Source organism: Echinops telfairi, unplaced genomic scaffold (assembly GCF_000313985.2).
Source record: "Echinops telfairi isolate 266 unplaced genomic scaffold, ASM31398v2 ScPeMD7_60;HRSCAF=208, whole genome shotgun sequence".
NCBI classification, from domain to species: Eukaryota; Metazoa; Chordata; class Mammalia; order Afrosoricida; family Tenrecidae; genus Echinops; species Echinops telfairi.
Genome location: NW_022103958.1, coordinates 35,760,444 through 35,783,621, shown reverse-complemented (window position 1 = coordinate 35,783,621; position 23,178 = coordinate 35,760,444). Strand labels below are relative to the sequence as shown.

At 35.7% G+C, this 23,178-nt stretch overlaps 1 protein-coding gene across 3 annotated transcripts in view; it reads right to left on the bottom strand.

The window, feature by feature from the left end:
• The window catches only part of SOX6 (SRY-box transcription factor 6), a 655,298-nt gene that overhangs the window by 249,671 nt on the left and 382,449 nt on the right, over positions 1-23,178 (bottom strand). For all 3 annotated transcript variants that reach the window (XM_045290980.1, XM_045290981.1, XM_045290982.1), the window contains exon 4: positions 18,681-18,770. In XM_045290980.1, coding sequence (XP_045146915.1) covers positions 18,681-18,770 — 90 coding nt within the window. The remainder of the gene's footprint in view (positions 1-18,680; positions 18,771-23,178) is intronic.

Sequence of the window (23,178 nt, the reverse complement as noted above, 5' to 3'; positions counted from 1 at the left end):
TCTCAGTCTTTTATATGTCTAATAATTTCCTATGGAATAATGTGTGCTGTGAGAGGCAATACAAGAAGTTCTGGTGGCACAGTGTATTATGTGTTAGGCTGCTAACCACACGATCAGGAGTTCAAAACCACCAGCCACTCCTCAGAAGAAAGATGAGGCATTCTACTCCCAACAAGTTACAATCTTAGAAACTCACAGGGACAATTCTACCCCACCCTATATGACCACTATGAGTCCATACCAACTTGATGGCACTAGGATGACAGGTAAACAGTTCCAGATCCAGATGGGTAACAATAACCAAATATGCATATTTCTATTTCTACTGATAAGCTAGAGTGCTATTTATTGAGAATATATCTTATAATTCATTAGCTCATCTTCATAATAACCCTGAAATGCATATACTATTTTTCCTACTTTATAGTTTATAAAATGGAGAGTAAACAGGTTAAGTAGATTGACAGATGTACACACTGTGATTTAAGTCTACATCTAATCAACTTCATAAGTATGTCATCATTGCATTCCCATGCAAAAAGGAGGTGACTACCTTCTTTAAGCCAGCATTACGATTCAGGGTCTTCATAAAATCTGTGGCGTTTTAAACATGAATAACTTGTTTTGTAGCTCTTACTGACAGATTCATGTGTTATCAAGATAATTATATGCTAATCTAGATAAGGTTGTAATCAGTCCAGCAGTGTTCAAATTATGGTACCTGGCTGGCCTCCTGGGGGCCCCAGAGAACCTCTCAAGTATCCCTGAGGCCAGGGTTATTTTCACGATAATACTAAGACATTATTTGCCTGGTACAGTATTGACGTTTATGCTGATGGAACAAATAAAACAGTGGGTAAAACCAGTGATGCTTTAGCCTGAAGGATTCATGAGGGAGAGAAGGTGGGAGAGGGAGGGGGAAATGAGCTGATACCAAGGGCTCAGGTCAAAAGAAAATGTTGTGAAAATGATGATGGCAACATATGTACAAATGTGCTTGATACAATGGATGGATGGATGGATTTTGATAAGAGCTATAAGAGCCCCCAATAAAATGATTAGAAATGGCAAAAACATTGAGAAAGTGGAAAGAATGTTGTTCACATGGTAGAGACGCGAATCAATGTCATGATTCAAAAGTGTATATGAATTGTTGGAGGCAAAATCAATTTGCTCTGTAAACTTTCACCTACATCACAATAAAGAGTTCAAACAAACAAACAAACAAACAGAATCAAAAGCAATGGAACCAAATCTTTCTAACAGTAACTTTATTCTTCACCAAGACACACTTGTGATAAGACACATGAACAAAAATATATACCCACTTGCACTAAACTAGGAGCTCGGGGGTGTCGTAGTTACGCATGGGTCTGGCTAACTGCAAGGTTCGTAGTTAGAATCTACCAGCCAGCTCTGAAGGAGGAAGACGAGGCTTTCTACCCCTGCAAAGAGTTATCGTCTCTGAATCTCACCAGGGCAGGTCTACTCTGCCCTATAGGGGCGCCCTGAGTCAGCATCAACTCAGTGTCCGGAAGTTCGATGTTTGGTTCACGCAAGAATGTCCTTGATGAAACCAAAAGTATTCATTTTCTTAAAGACTGACTTTTAAGTCCCCAGGTGATGAGATGGGAAAGTCTTCTGATGCACCAGTACAATCGCTGAATCAAGAAACTTGCAGGACAAACTGGTTTTGTTTCCCCCCACGCCCCCATAGAACACGATTTTTAGTTGAAAGAATAATTAACATACAAGCTGTCATTACTAGATATGAATATTTGGTAAGTCAGTCTGTCAATTCAACAAAAACGACTGATAGCCTTGATTGTCAGATGCTATGATGTGAACTTTCAAGGGCAAATTAGAATTTTGGGTAACTTGCATCCACCACCATGAGTATGACCAACTTCAAAATACTTAGACTTTTCTGATGAGGTTGATGTTGATAAAAATGAAAGTGAGTTTAGATTTTGTAAGATAGAACATGACAACAAAAGAGATGTGTATAGAGCAGGGAACCCATGTAATCTAAAAGATTAATATATGATGAGGCATGAGGGAGAGGGGAGGAGGAAGGGAAGGGGAGGGGAAAAAAGGAAAATGAGCTGATTCCGGGAACCCAAGAGGAAAGCGAATTTTGGGAATAATGAGGGCAACAAATGTATAGATGTGCTTTACACAATTGATCTATGTATTGTGATGAATTGTATGAGCCCCAATAAATCGATTAAAAAATATGATGAGGCAAAATCATCCATGGGGTAAAAGATACAGATCAAGTTCAAGTTCAACAAATGGCTTTTGATACACGTATAACATTATGAAAAAGTTGTTGTTACGGTTGCAAGCCTGACATTGCATTAATAGTTAAGAAACCACCATTTATGAGCTTTGGTATAATATCAAAGAAAAATACAATTATAAAAAAAAACTATAATATCCTCACTTTTTCAACTACATATCAATGTGGGGTCTGATTTTCTTCATATACAGCAATCAAAAATCAGAACAGAGTGAATACACAAGTAGATATGAGAGTCCAGCTGTATTCTCTTAAGACAGACATTAAGGAGATTTGCAAAATGTAATTTTTTTTCACAAAAGTAGATTTTTACACTAATAAGTAATGAATTTAATATTATGACTAGTTACTAAATTATTTAAGATTATTCTGTTTTAAATTCTAATACAATAAATAGCAACTGGTAAAATCCACATAAACAAAACCACAGAGTATCCTCAATAAATTTTAAGAGTATAATGGTTCTGAAATCAAAATTTTGAGAACTGCTCTACTATCAATTAATGAGTATCTGCACTAAAACATGCTGAACTTTATTATCTACCTCTACTTGTAGCATGTGTTGATTCCCTGCTCCATGCCATCCCAAACACTATACTCTGGTATTTTCTCACCAATCCTTTTCTTCTTATTATTATTCAAAAGCTAAATAGGAACACATTCATTGCTTTCAAACAAATCAGCGACCCCCTTGTACTTTTAGTAGAGACTATGTTTAGTCTTTTGTACAAGCTGTTTTATTGAAAGAACCATGTAAATGCAAGGTAAATCCCATAGCACAAACTCTACAGTTCAAAAACAATAAATCAGTTGCACCAAATAGTCAACTTCTCTTAACAATTTATTAAACATTCCACAAATGATTTCATGTGTGTTCAATTTTTTACACAAATGAGAGTCTGTAAAAATGCTACTCCAGTTTGCTCTTTAATAGTTCCAGGAATGTTGCCCTTATTAAGCTAACCAATCAGGTAATCGAAGTTATGCTAAAAGTCTCCATGTCAGTTAGTCCATTTCTCCCAACACAGTGCACATAGTAAGACTTAAATGTTTGATGCGGGAGGCCTGGTCCCTTACACTCACTTTTATTCATCTCTTTACTGAGATAAGAAAGAGGCTTCTAAAAATGGGTCTAAACTTACTACCCCAAATCTTATGAAATCAGTGTTTCAAATTATGAGAGAAATTTCTTTCAAGAAATTTGTACAAGTACATTTTAATGGTACCCTATTACCTTTATTGTTCAATTAATTATACTCCAAGCTACAGGAATCTATTAATATATGTATGTAGATATAGATGTATAATGCCACTGATTACCACACTTTACATTCTGGATTTGCACACTAATACTAAAACAGAAATGGATTGCACTGAAAGAAGAGTAGACATTGTGGCAGAGAATGGGTACCCCAGCAGCCTAAATCCAACACACATCATTAGAGCTCCAGAGTACTCTCACTAATTCCACACAGGAGGGTTACAGATGTCCTGGTAGCTACTACTTCCTGGTAAGCAATCTGCATGGCTTCCAGGAAATTGCTAATAACCTTCATTTTACTTAAAATCGAGGCTATAATTAGTGATAGTTTGTCTTCTCCGGGCTGGTTGTCATGCTTATTTCCAAACAGTAATCAGAAAAGAAGTGAAATATCTTGGTTATTGTATGATATCAAAATGTGTATATATATCAAAAATTCTCAACTGCTAAAGTCAGCCTTTTTGGAAACTGGATCAATAGGAATATTTTACAGTTGGTGGCTATTTTTACATTTAAGAATATTTCATAATTAAATTTTTTTCATAAACTAGATATGATTTTCATTTTCTGGGTTTAATTATAAAAATTAACTATTAAAAAGAAGTTTGGGGTGCTTAGCAAATTTTAAAGTATGATTATGTGATCAATATAATAATAGCAAAGAAAAAATTTAGCCTGATATATACATATGTATATAACTAGAACTTGTTTCTGAGTTTCAGTATTTTCTTTTATGTAAACACTGATTTTCACTAATTAGATCCAACTGATCTCTTTGCCAACATATCGATTTCTTTTAATCCCAACAGTTAACAATGATTCTAATGTATCATCCTACTTTAGACCTTAATCACAGAGTAGGAATTTGTGCCGGTAACTTTTGTTTGAGTTTTAATTAAGCAGACTTGTGTCTCCAACTCCAAGTCGGAGGGGGAAAGGTTTTAATTGGTTGTAGGTATAACATCTCACAGGCTCCAAAAGAAGATGTTTATAATGGAGAGTACAAAGGCGAGCTTTGAAATGTGTACATTCATGCAAAGTGGTATAATTAAAAACCATGGGTGTTGCTGTGTTATGATGCATATACAGTTATGAAACTATCTGTTATGTGTATTTATTGTTAGCAAGCTGACTCTGAATGTTCTGAAAAATTTACTCATTATTGATCATAAGCCAACCGAAGACTATGTGAAGCAGGCTACATCTTCTATTTTGTGGAATCCTAAATTTCTACCTTAAGCTGGAATAGGGAAACACTACTCAACTTTGAGCCACTTTTCTTCTCTGGATATTGGGGTCTTTATATGAAAAAGAAAATTTTCCATATTCCTAAAAAATTATCATTTATTTGATACAAAATTTGAAAAAACCTGGGCTCTGGGTTTTTTTAAGATTAAATTATTCTGGATATTATTCTGAAGTTGTATAATTACACAGATTTGTCCAGAAAATAGTGACAATTTACTACATTATTTCATACAAAAAGGAAAATGAGAGAATAATATCATTGTGTTCAATCTTTCACAAGCTGGTCTCTAAATAATACAGCATTGGTCTTAGATATAATCATTTAAGTTTTTCTAAATGCATCAAATTTAAACATTAATAAATTACTCTTTCAATGCTATTTCCTAACGAGACAGCAAGAATCACGAGGTATATGAACTTTGCTGGTTTTAGGGGGATTGTAAAATGAAAGCTGATTCACCTCTAAGTATTTCCAGATTTTTTAAAAGTTCTCACAGATGAAGAAAATGCTGTGAATTTGTAAACTGGAACTAAAAAAAAACCAAATATTCAAAATACAAAGGCAATAGCTCTTGAAAAAAAAAAACAACCATCAATCTAGGTGTTCTGGGATTGCGATAATAAAAAATTTTAAACACAGACACTGAAGTGTCATTCTGTAGAAGTCAGTGTATACACAGTGTATGTCGATGCAGCTTCGGGCCTTACTATAACGATGCATACAGAGAGTTTGTATTTAAGATAATCAACCTGTGGTGCAGATCACTACTTCTGTGGGAATGCTGTCAGATCCATTCTGACCCCTAGGTAATGGCAGCACGACTTCAGTTCAAGAATAGCCAACACTATTTGATCTTTATAGATCTACCATATCAAAAGCATGACTTTTGTATTCCTGTGTTCTCCTCCAAAGATTTATATCTGCAATCAAAACTAAAAACTAAGCCAGGCTCTCAGGGTCACACAGTAACAATATTATAATTAATTCACATCTTAATACAGTTTTTGTGCCAAGTACCACCATAATATGTTTATATAAGACAGTTGCTAATTTTACTTCCATTAGTAACAGCACTAATGAAGTAACAGGGACAATGTTTCCCATCTTAAACGGTGAATTGTGGCAATAACACTTAGGCTCTAGAACCAAAACCCTCAGAAGTATTAGAATAAATTTAATGAGTAATTATGTTTTGACAGTGGCTTTGAAAAACAGTGGGAACAATTTGTAGAATTTTGCATTTAGGAATATTTATTTAATCACTTTTCTTTTTCCTAAAAGGAAGGAATGTGTCATTTCTCTAAGCTTCAGGAGAGATATACCTAGAAGCACATGTTACCTTGACCCCTAAGTGTAAATATTGAAATAATGAATCCTAAATGACCAAGAAAAGAAAATACTATTTTTCTTATTTAGTTCATATCGCATAATTATTTTTTTTGTCTCTCTTATCATCTGTGTGCTTGACAAACATGAGCACAGTTTGCGCTAACTCAAACAACCAACATTACTGCTTCCCTGGCACACTGCCCAGGGAAGCGCCTTCTCACCAAGGAGGCTATGCCAGCCACAGCATAGAGGGGCATGTGTGCAAAACAAGGAAGCTGGCTGGGATTCTCTTACATAGCCCACAGAGGGTGAGACCCATCTATTGAGACTGAGGAGGGGATCTTGATGTTGCAGGCATCATTTAGTGTGTCAGCATTGCATTTAGGAATATCTCATTACCATAACTACCCTGGTATCTTCCTTCCCTTGACACAACTCAAATAGACATATGCATCATGGACTCTACCAGTACTTCCTGTTTTACTTTGTGTTCCACCACATCTGCATGCCTCGTCTTCTCATCAGGCATAGAGCGAGACAAGTTATCTTATTTTGCTATGCTATCTCACTTAAATATAACTGAATAAAAATGGAATTCTTTTGGTTCTGTTATGGGAAGACACGCAGCCAAGAATCTCTCTCTCTCTCTTGTTCATACAGCAGTGCGCTAAGACTGAAGAATTTGAGATTTATTCTGTATTTTATCAAATGGAGGCTTCAGAGACTATGTACCAAGTCCTACCTGACATAACTTTGACCTCAAACAAGCTACTTTGCTTCTCTCGGTCTCAGTTTACCCATGTATATATTAATATTTTCCTCAGTGGAATTGCTAGAGGGATTGTATATTATGTACATATTTTATTACTGTGCTTGGTATACATTAAAGCATATTATAGAAGCTACTATATTATTTATTGACAAGATATACTATGATAATTAGTCCTATGATTAAGAAAATATAATGAAGTCTAAGAAAAATTGAGAAACAGTTGAACTATAGGTGGTTATATAGATAACATTCTACAAGAATAAGAATACCCTATATGTTTTTGTTTAAAAGTCTCAGAATCAAATTTCTATATATTTCAAAAATTCATCTATTCACCTATCATAATGAATTCACCATCATTCATTCAATAGATATTTGCTAAAACTCTATTATATTTGAAACACTCTACCCTAATACCATCCAATTGTATCAATATCCAAGTTACAATTGTTCCTAAGTACTTTCCTATAATGAAAACAATTTCTCTATATGTTAGCCCCTAAAATAACACACAATAAATGTTATTCTCTTATCCAACAAGACTTCAAAACTATTTACAACATCTGAGATTAAAGCTTCGTAGATCCTCAAGTATTACTCATTTACAGTGTTCAAGATTGCAGCTACCTAGCCACTTTTTATGAATTCCAATTTGACAATAAAACTCAGTGCCATCTTGTCAATTATGACTCATATGCCCCCCAAAACTAAATCTACTGCCATTGACTTGATTCCAACTCATAGCAACCATATACAGCGTTTTTGAGATGGTAAATCTTGGCTGAGGCAGAGTCTCATCTTTCTCCCATGGAGCAGCTAGTGGGTTTGAACTGCTAGCCTGGGGCTAGTTCTGCCACAGTGGCTCCTTAACTTGATAATAGACCACCTGAAAATATTGGTCTCTGGTTGGAACACAATCCTTCAGTTGAAATCACATCAAAGCAACGGTCTAACCTCTTTAGGCTACATTTAAGTTTTTAATAAAATTAACTATAATAATGTTATCTTTATTTTAATACTGCTTTGACATTACTATTATGAAATGTATGATAATTAGCGCTTTATCCTCAATTATTGTTGCTCCTGAGAAAGAGGCTAACTGAAAAACTGATGAGTTGAGGACAACATTCACATTTAAAGAATATTAGATAAGACTCAGATATAGACCCAGTGAATATTCTTTGATTTAGTGTTTCTCAAGCTTTAGCAGTATTCTGGGGATTTTAGAAACATTGCTTTACTTAAAAAATAAAATTAAACTACATACACACAAACACACACATACACACGGGGGTACCCCTCTCCCACCAAAAAAAAAAATGGAAAAAACCTCTGCTCCGCAGAGCTTTCGTAGTACGGATTGTCCCTGTCAGGCCAGCATCGTGCAACTCGCTCTGAGTCAGTGCACCCTATGTATCACCTGGGAAGGTTCCCTCTGGTCGCAGTGAATTTTTTTCTTAAAAGCAGTTTTCCTCAAACTTCTTTTTTTGTGGTGGCCAATTTAAAAGAAGAGCATGCAGCTGTGAAATTTTGTTTCCTGAATAGGAAAAACACGGCAAAAACTGTTGTGATGTTGAAACAGCTTACAAGGACAGTGCTATGGGAAAAGCTCAGGTGTAGGAGTGGCGTGCTTGTTTCAAAACAGATGAAGTGTAGGTGGATGACAAACCTCGGTGTGGGTGTCCACGTCCTGAATGGAAAAAAGTGTTAACTCACAGTGCGTTTGGAGTTCGTTCCACCAGGTCAGACTGTTAGTCAAGCTTTCTATTGAGAGGCTCTGCAAAGATTGCACAGCAGTGTGCAACAAAAAAGGCCTGATTTGTGGCAGACCGGGGACTTGAGGGTCTATTTTTACAAATGATGTCTGTTCTGCTGCCCACATTTCAATTCTGTTTCTGCCACCTGCCGACCACAGAGGATTTTCCACGGGTAGGGATAAAGACTGAACTTCCTTCCTTCTCCAACTTGATTCCATTATTTGAATCCAAGCGAGGATTGCAAGTTAAAGATTAGCTATAAATACAGATCAGCTCAAAAATAGTAACAGAAACTCGTAAATAATGATGATGAAAATGCTGAAAGCACAAACTTATGGGATGCGGATACAGCTAACCCTAGATATACAGTCATGGCTATAAGTATATATTTTTATTACATAAAAAAATATTCTTAAGAGAGCATTGCTGTCTTCAGATGGATTGTGGCTCAAAGCAGAGAATACCAGGAAGATGTTTACTTGTGTTTTTCTAACTATACAAAAACATTTGATTTTGTGGATAACAACAAACTATGGATAATGCTGAGAAGAATAGGAACTCTAGAAAACTTAATTGTGCTTATGTGAAAATTGTGTACTGACCAAGAGGCAGTCATTCGAAAAGAACAAGGTTTAAAAAAAAAAAGAACAGGGCTTAAGACCAGGAAAAGTGTCCATCCCGGTTATCTCCTCTCATGATACGTACTCAATCTGTATGCTGAGCACATAATTAGAGAAGCTGGGTCACATGAAGAAGATGAAGCATTACATGGGGAAATCTGCTGCACCAGGCCTGTCTAAAGTGCTGGAGAGCACGGAGGACACTTGAAGACCCAGGCCATGTTCTTTTCAATCACCTCTTACCCATGTGAAAATGGGACAATGAGGAAAGAAAGATGAAAAATGGAGAATTTTGGAGTATGGTGTTGAAGAACAAACAGGTCTGACTTGGAAAAAGTTGAGTTGTAATCAATTAATATGGCCCTTCTTTCTGTGATGTATTATAATTCTGGACTCCATGGAGGTAGCTACATTTTGGAGGGTGTTCTCTACTGTACTCATAGACAGAATGCGAGTGGGAGAAAGATCTGACTTTACTACAGGGTATGACTCAAGTTACATTCTTTGTTTCTTTGGGGGCATCTTTAGACTCTACTTGAAGGACACCTTCTCTTTTTCCTTTAGGGTATGGCCCGCTGCAAGACAAAAACCACACCTCCGGCAAAGCCATTCCTCGGTGTACAAGAGCCATCTGGAACACAGAGGGCAAGACCAGGACCTTGGAAGAGCACAGCCAAGACCTCTGTTGGGCATGGGGAAGGTGTGGCATGAGGACTCCGAAGAGCAGCACCAAGGTTATGGGGCATCTTCTCCTTATCTGACCTAAGACTATGGAACTGTGAGAGAATGGCAGAAGGGCTGGATTCCTGACGCATGGAGGCAAAGGCCAACAGACCACAGGGCTCAGAGGCTGAGGATCAGGGAGAGACGTGACTGCTGGCTGAGGAGAGGTGTTGCTGTGGACCAATGATTGGATCCTTACTGTTTGCTCTTTGCTGATCTCGACCTGTGATAACTGATTAACTTCCTTAACTATCTCCTTAACTGTGAGTGTTATCTGTGAGTTCTGTGTGACCATTGCAATAAATTGTCACTCAGCATAGATGTCGTGTTGTGGGAGGAATAGGTGGTGTCAAAATTGGTGAAGAAGGGTGGAGCACGGAGGCATGTCTAGCCCCTGTCTGTGGCAATAGAGAAATCAGGGGAGGTCAGATATGGCCTCCACTCTGTTTTCCACAGAAGTACAGCCAGGATGTTCCTTAGAAGAGAGGTAAGACTTCATCTCACATACTTAGACATGTTATCAGAAGAGAGATCAGTCCCTAGAAAAGAACGTCATGCTTCTTAAAGTGGAAGGGAAACAAAAAAGATGAAGACTTGTGACAAGAGGGATTGACATGGTGGCTGCAACAATGGGCTCCACATACAATCAAGGAAAAGCATAGTGTCCATTCTGTTGTTCCCAGGGTCTCTAGGAGCCAGTACTGACTCAGCGGCACCTAACAACAGTCTATTCTGAGTCTGGAAGCTCAGCTGAAACCTCTTCATCAGGGGCCCTGCTGGTACTTGTAATACTAGTAGCATAGTTTTCAGCCTCACTCCAGTATGCAACGCATGACAGCATGACAATTTATAGATGAGGGAATGGTGGATGAACTTCTCTCTCTCAAAAAAAATTCTGTCTTCGAGTTGATTCCAGCTCATAGCGACCCTGTAGAACAGAGCTGAACTGCTCCTGTGGGTTCCCAAGGTTCTAAATCTTTATGAAAGCAGAAAGCCTCGACGTTCTGGTGAATTAAACCACTGAACTGATGGTTAGCAGCCCAACGTGAAACCATTACTTCACCGGGGTCCCTATGTGGGGCATGGGTAACCTAACATAATTTAAAATTCATACACTGCAGAAGATAAACTAGACACCTCGGAATGAAACACTTAGGTGCCTCGAAAGCCTTCTCCCAAAGGGCAATAGAACCTACAGACTTGGGGTGGCGAGAGGGCAAGGGTTGGCAAGAATGCATCTGTCAAGGGAATTTCTCTAAAGGTTATAGAAAACTTCTATAGACCCCAACAACAAAAAGATGCAATCCAATCTAAAAATAGGGAATAAGACATATGCAGACACTTCCCCAAAGAATACAATCAGTAAAACTCACAATCATTAGTCATCAGAGACACAAATCAAAACAACAAAGAGATAGCATTTGACTCCAGCCATTACAATCATGATAAAAGGACAGAAAACAAATGCTGATGAGGGTCTAAAGAGATTTGAACTCTCATACACTGCTGGTGGGATTGTAAAATAGCACCAACACTGTGGAAAACAGCATGGTAAATCCTCGAAGCTTTAGAAATATGATCCATCAATCCCACTACTAGGAATATATTCTAGAGAAATAAGATCTGTGGCAGGAATCTATATGCATATCCATGTTCATCAGAGCATAATTTACAATAGCAAATGGCTAGAAACTATCAAGTAAACACCAACAGATGAATGGGTAAATGAACTACATTACATATACACTATGCAATACGACACAGTATTAAAGAATACGTCTGAATCTTCAAAATATCTCCAGTGCCCTAACAACAACAAATAGGAAATGTGTATTAACTTGGGTGTGGAAAAGGTGATATGCCCTAAAAAGGAGGTCAAGGGAACATGAAGCAATACTTGAGAGGTATGCAAGAGTAAACAGCAACAGCAGTAAATATCATTACATTCACAATCCTGTAATAGCAAATAATTTACATATGGACACATAGGTAGATATACATGAATTGAATAGGTGGGTATACCCATAGGCAATAATAGTTTTCACAGAGGATATTTATAATTATACATTTGTGTTCACTACACATCTTTCAAGGTATACAGTCGTAGAGCACACAGTGAGGGAAAAGTTATGAAAACCTCTTAGCTATAAAAAATACTTGGAGAAACTGAGTCACCACACGAGGCTTAGGATCATAGGCTCAGAGAACATCTAAACCAATAGTCTTAAAATGGATCATAAAGATAATGTTCTACATTCTACTTTGTTAAGTAGACTGGAGCCTTAAAATCATGTAAGCAGCCAGCTAACATACAACTACTGGTCTCTTCCTATCTGGAACAAACAAGTGTGGAGGAAAGCAGAAACTTGAAGAAACTATTCGTCCACAATAAGACCACACAGACCACAGCTTCCATTACCCTGAGACCAGAAGAACTAGATGGTGTGTGACTACCTTTATGGACTGTTCTGGTTAAGGCCACAATAGAAGGTCTTGGACAGGGTGAGAGAAAACTGTAAAACAAAATTCAAAACCATAAAAGGACCAGACTTATTGGTCTAATAGAGACTGCTGGGACCCTTGAGTCTATAGCCCTTATAGATATGTTTCAAACCTAAAACTGAACACACTCCTGGAGATCACCTTTCAACCAAACAACAGACAGGCCTATAGAGTGCACGAGAGTGCCTGTGAGGAACATGTTTCTGAGAACAACCAGCTGTACTAGACCAGCAGGGCAGCAGTTTCCCACAAACAATGTCAATAACAAGAGAGGGGCAGCAAAGATACGCAAATGTCAACACAACAGAGTTGGACAATAATTTTTTTACTATTGTTGTAAGTATGAAACATTGGATAACAGGAATGTTGATAAATGAGAAGTAGCTGTATATACCATGAGTACCAGAGTTTACTTGATAAATTAACAATAACATGTATCAAAAAATAAAATTTCTCATAAAGGCTCCTAATAAACTATGACTACAATTGTGTTTTTTAACTGATCATGAATATCTGAAATATATAAGCAACTTAATATTTAATGGCAAAAAATTAGAAACAATTCCATAAATTAACAACTACACTAAAGTACATGCTGCCACACTATCATTTATTATCATTTGTGATATTCTAAGCAATGTAATAAGAGATGGGGAAAAGCAGAAAAATACAAACAACAAATAAATGGAATATGCCAGCTGAAGGATGACAAGAGCTAATAAATTTGATCAAGATGAAATTGATCAAAAACTTATGAAAATAAAAATAAGGATTAAAAATGACACAAGCAAACAAATACACAAAAGTAACTAGCATTCCAAAATATTATAGCAAAAATAAAATAAAGTGGAAAATATCTCAATTCTTAAGAGTAGACAATATCTTCAATATTATGGGGAAATATCAAAAGACATACACAGAAGCTTTCATTAACAAATCATCATCAATGAACAGTAAGTGGAATTTTAATGAAAAGACTTACTACTCTAAAGATGTCATTTCACACCATAGTTTTATATAAGTGTAATATAAAAATACCAATTGAGATCTCAACTAATTTGATAAAATGAGTTTAAATAAATGTCAGAGACATATGAAAACATGTTTAAAATATAGATGTGGTCTTGAAGTAATTAGTTTTTAAAAACTTGTAAAGCTACAGTAATTAAAATAGTATAGCACTAGGCTTAGATAGAAAGAAGATCAATGGAATAGAACCAGTATCCGATAAGTGGTTCCAACATTTAATCAGCATGTAATAAAATATATTATCCCAAATAAAAGGAGGACAAGGTAAATTATTTAATAAATAGTACAGAAAGCAATGGTGAACTACTTCAGAAAAAAATTATTATAGCTCTTACTTATACATCAAAACATATTCATGAAGTATTAAAGAGTTGAATGTTAAAAATAGAGCCAAAGAATTAGAAAAAAATACAGACAGATATTCATCTAATCTCAGGGAGGCGGACTCCTTGCTAAACAAATGCCTAACAGATGAGCTATATAAGAAGAAATGGAGAGATTTCACACAGGACTATAAAGAAAGCAAATGACAAAATGCAATGGAAATGACAAATAAAGGTTTAAAAAGATTTATATACACACACACACACATACATATATATAAAGAGTTCTTAAAAAGTAGAACAATTCAAATTCTCCAAAGGAAACAGTAGACAAGTACAAAGAGTCAATCCACAAAATGAAGAGATATGCAACAGAAAATAAATCCATGTAAAGCTCTTCATTTTCATCAATAATCAAATTATCATAATTTATGTTACACAGTTCTTTGCCAACCTTGTGTGCCCTCCCCTTCCAAGGTATTGCTTGTAAAAATAACCTTGAGGGAAGTATACAGCTGGCAAAAACATAATGCATGTGTTATATGCACAAAAAACAATAAATTATCAATATGTTGTTTTCCTTCTATTAAACTGGCAAAAAATTTTAAAGTAATGATCCTTGTTATTGAGGGAATGAGAGAATAAGTACTTTCAGACAGTGCTGGTGACAATATGAAACACTACAACTTTTCTGAAGAGTAATGGAACACATAAGTTGAAAGTTTTTCTGTAAAGAGCGTATTTTTTTTACCCTATCATTTTACTCTTAGGCATACACCTTTAAGAAAATACCAACTAAAAAGCTGAATTTATAAAAACACAAAGTTATTTGTATTCAAGATGCTCTGCATAAACTTTTTTTTTTAATACTTTTATTGGGGGCTCTTACAACTCATCACAATTCATGCATTCATCCAGTGTGTCAAGCACATTTGCACATATGCCGCCATCATCATTTTCAAAGCATTCTCTTCCCACTTGAGCCCTGGATATCAGCTCCCATTTCTTCCTCCTCCCTACCCACCCTGCCATCCCTTACAAACCCTTGATAAGTTATACATTATTATTTCCATATCTTACATCATCCTCTGTTGCCCCTCACCCACTTTTCTGTTATTCATCCCCCTGGAAGGGGGTTATAGGTTGATCTTTCTGATTGATTTCCCCTTTCTCCCCCAATCCTCCCCTAATTCTCCTGGTATCTCTACTCTCCTTGTTGGCTCTGAGGGGTTTATCTATCCTGGATTTCCTGTGTTGCAGGCTCTTATCTGTAGCAGTGTGCATGCTCTGGTCTAATCCAATTTGTAAGGTAGAATTGAGGTCATGACAGTGGGGGGAAGGAAGCACCAAACAACTAGATGAAAGTTGTGTGCTTCATCGGTGCTATACTGCACCCTGGCTGGCTTATCTCTTCCCTGTGACCCCTCTGTGCTGTGAGGGGATGTCCAATTGTCTACAGCTGGGCATTGGGTCTCCACTCCATGCCCCACCCCCCAACTCATCTTGGGTATAGTTTTGTTCTGGGTCTTAGATACCTGATACCTGATCCCATCAACACCTCATGATCACACAGGCTGGTGTGCTTCATTGATTCTGAGCTAGATGGCCGCTTGTTTATCAAGCCCTTAAGACCCTGACGCTATATCTTTTGATAGCTGGGCACCATCAGCTTTCTTCACCACATTTGCTTATGTATCCATTTTGTCAAATAAACTTTTGAGAACTTGCTTTTATGCAATATTTTCTTCTAATAAAAAAAGCATTTTAGAAGATCCCTAAATATATCACTAATGAAAATAAACAAGAGTACAAAAGAAGAGTGTCTCAGTTATCTAGAGCTGCTATAACATAAACACCACAAATTGGGGGTGGGGGACTTTAACAGCCATCTCTCTCACAGATTAGGAGGCGAGAAGCTCAAATTCCGTACACCAGCTCTAAGGCTTTCTCTCTTTCTGGGTTCTGGGGGATGGTCCTTATTCCTTGGTTCCTTGATGACCGTATGCTATGATATCTATCTTGCCCCATCCATCTCTGCCTGCTCATTTAATCTCCGTTATATCTCATTTCAGAAACACTCTACATTAATCCTATGTCATTAGCATTCCAAAATAATGTTAAAATCACAGGCATGGAGGTTAGGATTTAAACACATATTTTGGGGAGGTACACAATTCAATCAATAACAAAGACAAAAAAGATGGTTCTAATGTAGTGGGTAAACATTTAGCATATATAGCCATAGGAAAAGTTTAAAGGCTACACAGTAAAATAGAAATAAAATTAAAGAATTATTTTTTTGCATTTTTTCTATATTCCTTATAATAAATATTTAGTTTTTAGAATGACAGAAAAGTGAAATAAAAATTATAGAATGCATGAAATATAATATTAAATACCAAACTCACTGCCATTGACTCAGAGCACCCCTATAGGACAGAGTAGAACTAACCCTGTGAGTTTCCAAGACTGTAATTCTTTACAGGAATAGAAAGCCCCATCAGATAATCCATATAGCACGTATCTTTGAGGATAGCATTTGAAGTACTTTAAATTTCCCAAACCAACATGACTAATCTAGGGATCTAGTACTGCCTAGTCTCATCTACACTGAAAATATGTGATGAATTTAAGCAGTTGATTAATTAAACTATTTTAATGTTACTTTAAAATTTTAAATTACAACACATTATTGCTATATTTTCTCTTGAATAAATATTAGGGAGTAAGAAGACAATGCAAAATAGCTCACAGGAGTAAATTTAGTACAAATCTTATCTTCTATGCTCATAAAATTCAGAATAACAGAAACACTGAAAGCATATAAAAGCTCCGGGGAAAAGAGTTGAAGATTTTGAAAGGTCTTATTTTGTATGCCTCAATTTTGAGATTTATATAGTTTGAGTTCTAAGATGAAGGAATTTTAAACTTTTTAATTCATAATTAAAATTAAAACTAAAGGAAGATGAGAAATGGGAAAAGAGGAGAGTCTAAAGCATAGAAATTTGATGCTGAATCATAACATAGTAAAATCTTAGCTTCTAAATTACTAGGGAAAAGTAAGAACACCCCACCACCACCCCCGCATCGTTCATGCTGGCAAAAACTTGCCTTTGCATAAACCACGTCTGTTCCCACTGTTATAAAACCAGTGACTTTGTAAAGGGAAAAAAACACAGAATGACGTGCAAAGTAGCACACACCATGTTATTGCAGCTGGATAGAGAATATGTCAGTGATGACTTTCTTTCTACCCGTTAGTTATAAGTTGAGTTTCTTTTTTTCCAAAATAGCAAATCGCCTGTATGAGTACAAAAGAGAAGCAGTGCAATTCAAAATAATATCCAATTCCCACTTGATTTGGACACTGTATTGGTTAATGGAATGTGTTATTAATTATTCATTGGCAAAGAGAAACTTCTCTTCATTGGCATGAAGTATAATATCCCTGAACACTGTGCAATTTTTTGTATTAAATTCAAAATAACATTTTATCAAATGAACCAAACCCATTGATGTACAGTCGATTATGAGTCATAGAGATCCTTCAGAACAGAGAACTGCTTACTAGGGCTTCCAAAATTGTCCATCTTTAGGAAAGTAAACTTTAGGGAACTGCCGCACCATTCTCAAATGGAATGGCTCTTGCCTTGTGAACCACAACCCTTCAGCTGGCAGCTGAGCGAGTGCTATCACCACCACGTATCAGCATCTCTTTTCATCAGAGTTACTGACACATTTTCATCTTAAATGAGATGCTAGCCACAGTTTAAGAGAAGGATTCACCCACAACTGTTCAATAAATTCAGAAAGCTACTATAATTAAGTTCCCAAATGATTGGTGCAAATCAGAATGATGAGTGATTGTGGATTTTGCTCATGGTATGAAGAAGCAGGAATAGAGTACTTCGTCTCCACAGAGGAAACAACGAGGGAGTGTGGTTAGGCAAGAAGTGTTACTTCTTGTTTGATACAATAACAAAATAGGAATGGGTTGCGAATGTAACTTCCTAACATGTTTCAAAATAGCGATACGAATCAAATATCTTCAAATTTAAAAATACTTATCTGCATCGCACTAAAAGGGCATGGAATGCTAGATCTCATGGAATCTGTTTGAGATTGATCAACCCATTTTCTTTGGACATACGAATAATAACAAAACCACTTGCATGAATGAGTACTTTCCTAAGTGACATGTAATATTTCAAGAGCTTGACCTGTATTAACTACTTCTATGACTTTATGAGATAGGTACTGTTAAAGACAAGAAATCTGAAATGCAGAAAAGTTCGATGAATAACCAAAGTTACTCGTGCAGTAAGTGGCCTAACTGAAATTTCAACCTAGCTATGCAAGACCCATAATTCATTATCTACTAGCAGACGAACATTCTGTAGACTTTTTTTAACTGCTACAGTTGGCCTCTTCAGATCAGATAAAATTGAAGTTAATGAACTGAATTTATAAATTAAGTTGTTATGATTTTTGAACAGGGAGCACTAAGATTATCTTTAATTTGCTATGTTTTAAGAGAATATATTTCTATTTTCATACTTTTATGCTTAAGTACATTAATAAAGCTGCTTACCCTGTAAATTATAAATTTCAAGATTAATAGGAAAAAGGTTAAACTCGTTCTGTAAACATTAGAAAGAATAAAAGTTCCAAAACACACTATAAATTTATCCTTTTGCATATAAACAAGTATTGGAGATAGGAATTTAGTGTTAAAGTACAGAAATGCAGCAACTATACTGTCATATAAAATAATATCTCTGCATAGCTATATTTGATATTTTTCATATTATACCTTTAATTTCTCCAAGAAGTTCACTGGTATTTAATCTCTCCATTTTTTCCTTCCAATCTTTTGAAAGTAGTTTTTCCATGCAGGAGGAATCTATTAAGATATAAAATATATGTACATTATATATGTAAATACATATGCAAATATATATTTTTAAAATACAAATACATTATTTTAATTATATTAAAATATGCTTATTCTTAATCTAAATACGCATTTAAAAGTGCACCATATTATTTTTTGGTGTTTTAACAGCAAATCCGCCCAGCCAAACTTACTGCTATTGAATTAATTCCAACTCACAGGAACTCTAGAGATATGACAGCATTTATGTGTAGCTCAAAATATTATAAATAATTTTACTTTTACCAGAGAATTCTTTAAATCATTGTCCAGGGAGGAAAAAGAAGTTAATATTCAATAATTGTATCTTGGTGTAAAAATTTCTTAGACTGATAGGACAGAAAATGAAGCTATCTTCCCTAGTTTTTAAAGTTTAAATGTTATTTATTTTAAACCAGGTAATTTTTTTAAGCCCAGCAAAATTTAAGTACTATTCAAGGAAAATGACAGTTCTTCAAGGGAGAAGAAGCCAAACAACCTGCAACCATCTAGTCCTTAAAAAGGAAGTGAACATATGAAAACATTCCCAAAATACCCATTTAGAGCAAAGCAGAGAAAAGATAGAGCCAAGATATCCACTGCTCCTTAGTAATGAAAGCTGCCAATGTTTAAATAAAAAGAGATGCCTAGTCTTATTAATGAAAATACTTTCTTAAATATGATTATTTGTTCTACTGCTTTTCTAAATGATATTCTAGATTATACAGAGTGATTACTTATTTTATAAGTATTCATAAAGGTTACAGAAATCCATACTTCAGAATATCTTAACAATTACGAAATTTTCCTCAATGAGTTATTTTTTTCTATTAAGATGTCTCAAGTATAGATACTGCCTATGACTATATGCTCAAATCTTTTGAGCCTGAAATCTAAACAAATAGACCATGTTTCCAAAAGAGAATGCAGATTTACATACTAAATCCCTGGTGTAAAGCATACTTCCATTAAACTTTAACATTCCAAGTGTCAGAATCCTGATAACCTCTTTTTAAAATTATATTTCAAATAGTCACTCCAATTCCAAATGCTTTTTCTCTCCCATATCAGTACGTATCTCCTTAGCATTTTCTCTTTTCTTTTTGTCCAGTGTCTTAATCCTTCTTGAATATTTCAGAATGACAGTAAGGTCAAGATGGATCTTAAGGGTTTTAGAAGCTAGATAAGCTTTAGAAACAGACAGTGAACCCTGGCTAAGAAATGAGGATGCTGCATGATTAGAAAGTATTGGTGAAAACAATTAACATGTGTGCATGACATGATCAATCACCCAAGGACTGGATGGAATCCAGATCGCCGTGTCTTTAAATGGCTGACGAAGAGCAAGCATACTAGCAACCAATGGCAGGAGTTTACGCTGTTTGGATTTTTTCTCCCCTAAATAGGAGACAGCTTGATTCTATTAAATAAAGGTACTCCGGCCCTGTCTACACTTCTTTCTTTCTGTACATCCTTCTTTCTTCTTCCTCCTACTATAAAACATTTCTTAGACTCCAACAAATAATTTACCACTGTGGTTAAAAGTTGGATTGTGAATGATCTTCCAATGGGCCTACGTTCAGGTTGTTGTAATTGACAAAGTGACGTCTTAACTTTATGTAAAATTCATAACTGAAGAGTACGCTGTGTTCTATGTGCATCTCGGTTCTTTGCTAAAGTCATGAAAAAGATAATACTAAGTTTGAGAGTGAAGAAGCAAATCTCAAAGTCAGGTCTGTAAGAGATTACTTTTTTTCATAAATAGGATTTGAATTTCTGAGAGAAATGTATACAACAAATTGTATTGTACCTAATCTGGTTACTTTTTCTCTACTTTTGCATGTTATAACATTACATTACTGATAGAAGCAATAGAGCATAACGTCTGTTTAAAATTTAAGATGAAAGTATATATAATAATGGCAAAAGACAAATGCCCAACTTATTAGTAATAATCCCAAATTCAGAGTAAGTTCATAAACTAGAATTAGATACACACATGGATATAAGATAGCCTAAAATATGCCTCTTGGTTCTATAAATAGGCCTGAAATCTTTCAGCACTCCAGGAAAAGAATGCCGAAACTTCATGGGAGAAAAATAGAACTATATAGACAACAAGAACACATATTTCAAACATAAATCAAGCCATGTGGATAGAGCTTTACATAAAAGCCATTCATTATTAAGATGGCTAATAAGTTCAAAGCAAAATATATTCATATTAGAAAATGAATCATTAACATAATGCTGAGCTCATCTAGCTGTAAGGGTTCCCATTTCAGTGGAAGAAATTGAGGAGAGAAAATAAAGCAGTCTTTTGCCTGTCTATCTTTGTAGCCCATGAAAATACCTCATAATAGTCACTGTCTTCATTCAGAGGACAACCGAAGTCACTCTATACCACTTTGTCTATGCTTAATCTCAGCTCTAGAAGGTTCCAGGAAGTCAAAATTGGGAAGAAGTCTTTCTCGAAGACTCTTGGGGATTTTTTCTCCACCAAAATATGTGCCTGCCAAATCTCTCAGGGCATGCCACAGTTAGAGCCTGCAGTCTCTGTGTGGTAATGTACAGCAAGGGAGGTGAGAGGGAAAAGGACCAGAAAAGGCAAATTGTGGGTAAAAACCATTTTGGGAGAGGATGCTGCTGCCCCACAGAGAGGAGTCTAACTTGAAACGCAACGCAACTCAAGATGTCAGTCAGCGAGTGCATTCGCACTCACAATGAGTACAAGACACTTCCATCGGCTCTTGAGTCACTTTATAGAAATAAACATGTCGTCTTATTTGGCTAGAAAACAACAGATCCAGTTTGGAGGTAGCATAACCTTCAAAACAATGAAACAGTATACAGTCTATTTCATTATGAGGTTGATAAGAAGTTTTGTTTTCCTTAACTGACAGTACTGCAGTACCGTCCGCAGCTGAAAGACAGGAGAGGAACTACATGGTCTTTGGAAATTGAAATTTTATAAAAGCACATCTCTAGCATAAAATTGAAGATATAAACATAATGAATGCAAGTCAGATCATTTCAGTACTAAAATGAATTCCTGTCATTAAAAAGAAAGTTTCCATAAGCCAATGAAAAGGAATAAATATATATATATACATAAACACATATATAAATACATATCTAGTTTTTGTAAATAATCAAAAGATGGTTACTTCTCAGTTGCAAGAGTTTTTCCTCTCAGTGCAAATAAATATTTCCTCTTCCAATAAAATTTTTTCTAAGGAAAAATACAACTGAAAACTAATTTTTAAAAATAAGTTTTAAGGTTTCCTTGAAAAAACAATGTTTTTTCCATGAAAAAAAACCTAGGTTTCAAATGAGGTAAGTCGGCAATGCCTAATCACAGCTTGGTAATGTTTGGTTGATAATTTCACAGTACCAGAGAAATTTGAAATGAAGTTATTTGAGATATTTATTCTCTAGTGTCCACAAAATATTTTAGTAGCAAGTTTAAATTACTCTTAGTTAAACAAAGCTTCAGCAATCTTAAATCCTGTTCTGCACACAATAAAGATATTTCAAATGGATATAAGAGAGTAAATAAAGGAGTTATGATGAAAATTAAAGCATGGTGGAGGTGGAAAGATAATAAAATCTTTATTGTACTTTAAGAAAATTTCCCTGTGAGTAAACACTTATTGTTATTCTTTTCATTTCAAAGAGATATTTAAAGTTAAATTCATCAAAACACATTAGATTCATGACATATAAAATCTCTTTAAATTATTCTAATGAGGAAAAGAAATGACTACTACCCCATACATGCAGACTTCCTATGGCTTTATTAACGCTTAAAAAATCATTAAAGCAAGTCCACTGGTATTTTTATCATAGAAATAAAATTTTTAATGCAATACATTTTCCATATGTCCAAGAACAATGGCTTGTTAAAAATACCTAGGTTCTTCATCTACAACCTCTACTGACAATCTATGCTTGATTATTGCTGATCACACACCCAACATTTTGTACTAGGAAACAGAGATTACACATGACAGTTACTGTACATTTTTCCACAGTGACAAGTGTTCCACAAGACAGTGGGATAAAATTGGAGCTTGGAGAGCTTGAAGAGCACTCTCAAATTTTAATTAAAACCCTCCAAACTCACTAAAAATAATTAGACACTAAAATGTGCCAGTTTTATTTTGAAGTCACTATAATGTAGGAAGCACACTCCCTGGCGCCTACTCCTGTGCTTTCTTTTCCCTTTCTCTCTCTCTCTCACCCCTGCTCTCTCTCTCACTCTCTTCTCCTCTCTCTCTCTCTCTCTCTCTCACTCTCTCTCACCCCTGCGCTCTCTGTTCTCACTCTCTTCTCCTCTCTCTCTCTCTCACCCCTGCTCTCTCTGTTCTCACTCTCTTCTCCTCTCTCTCTCTCTCAC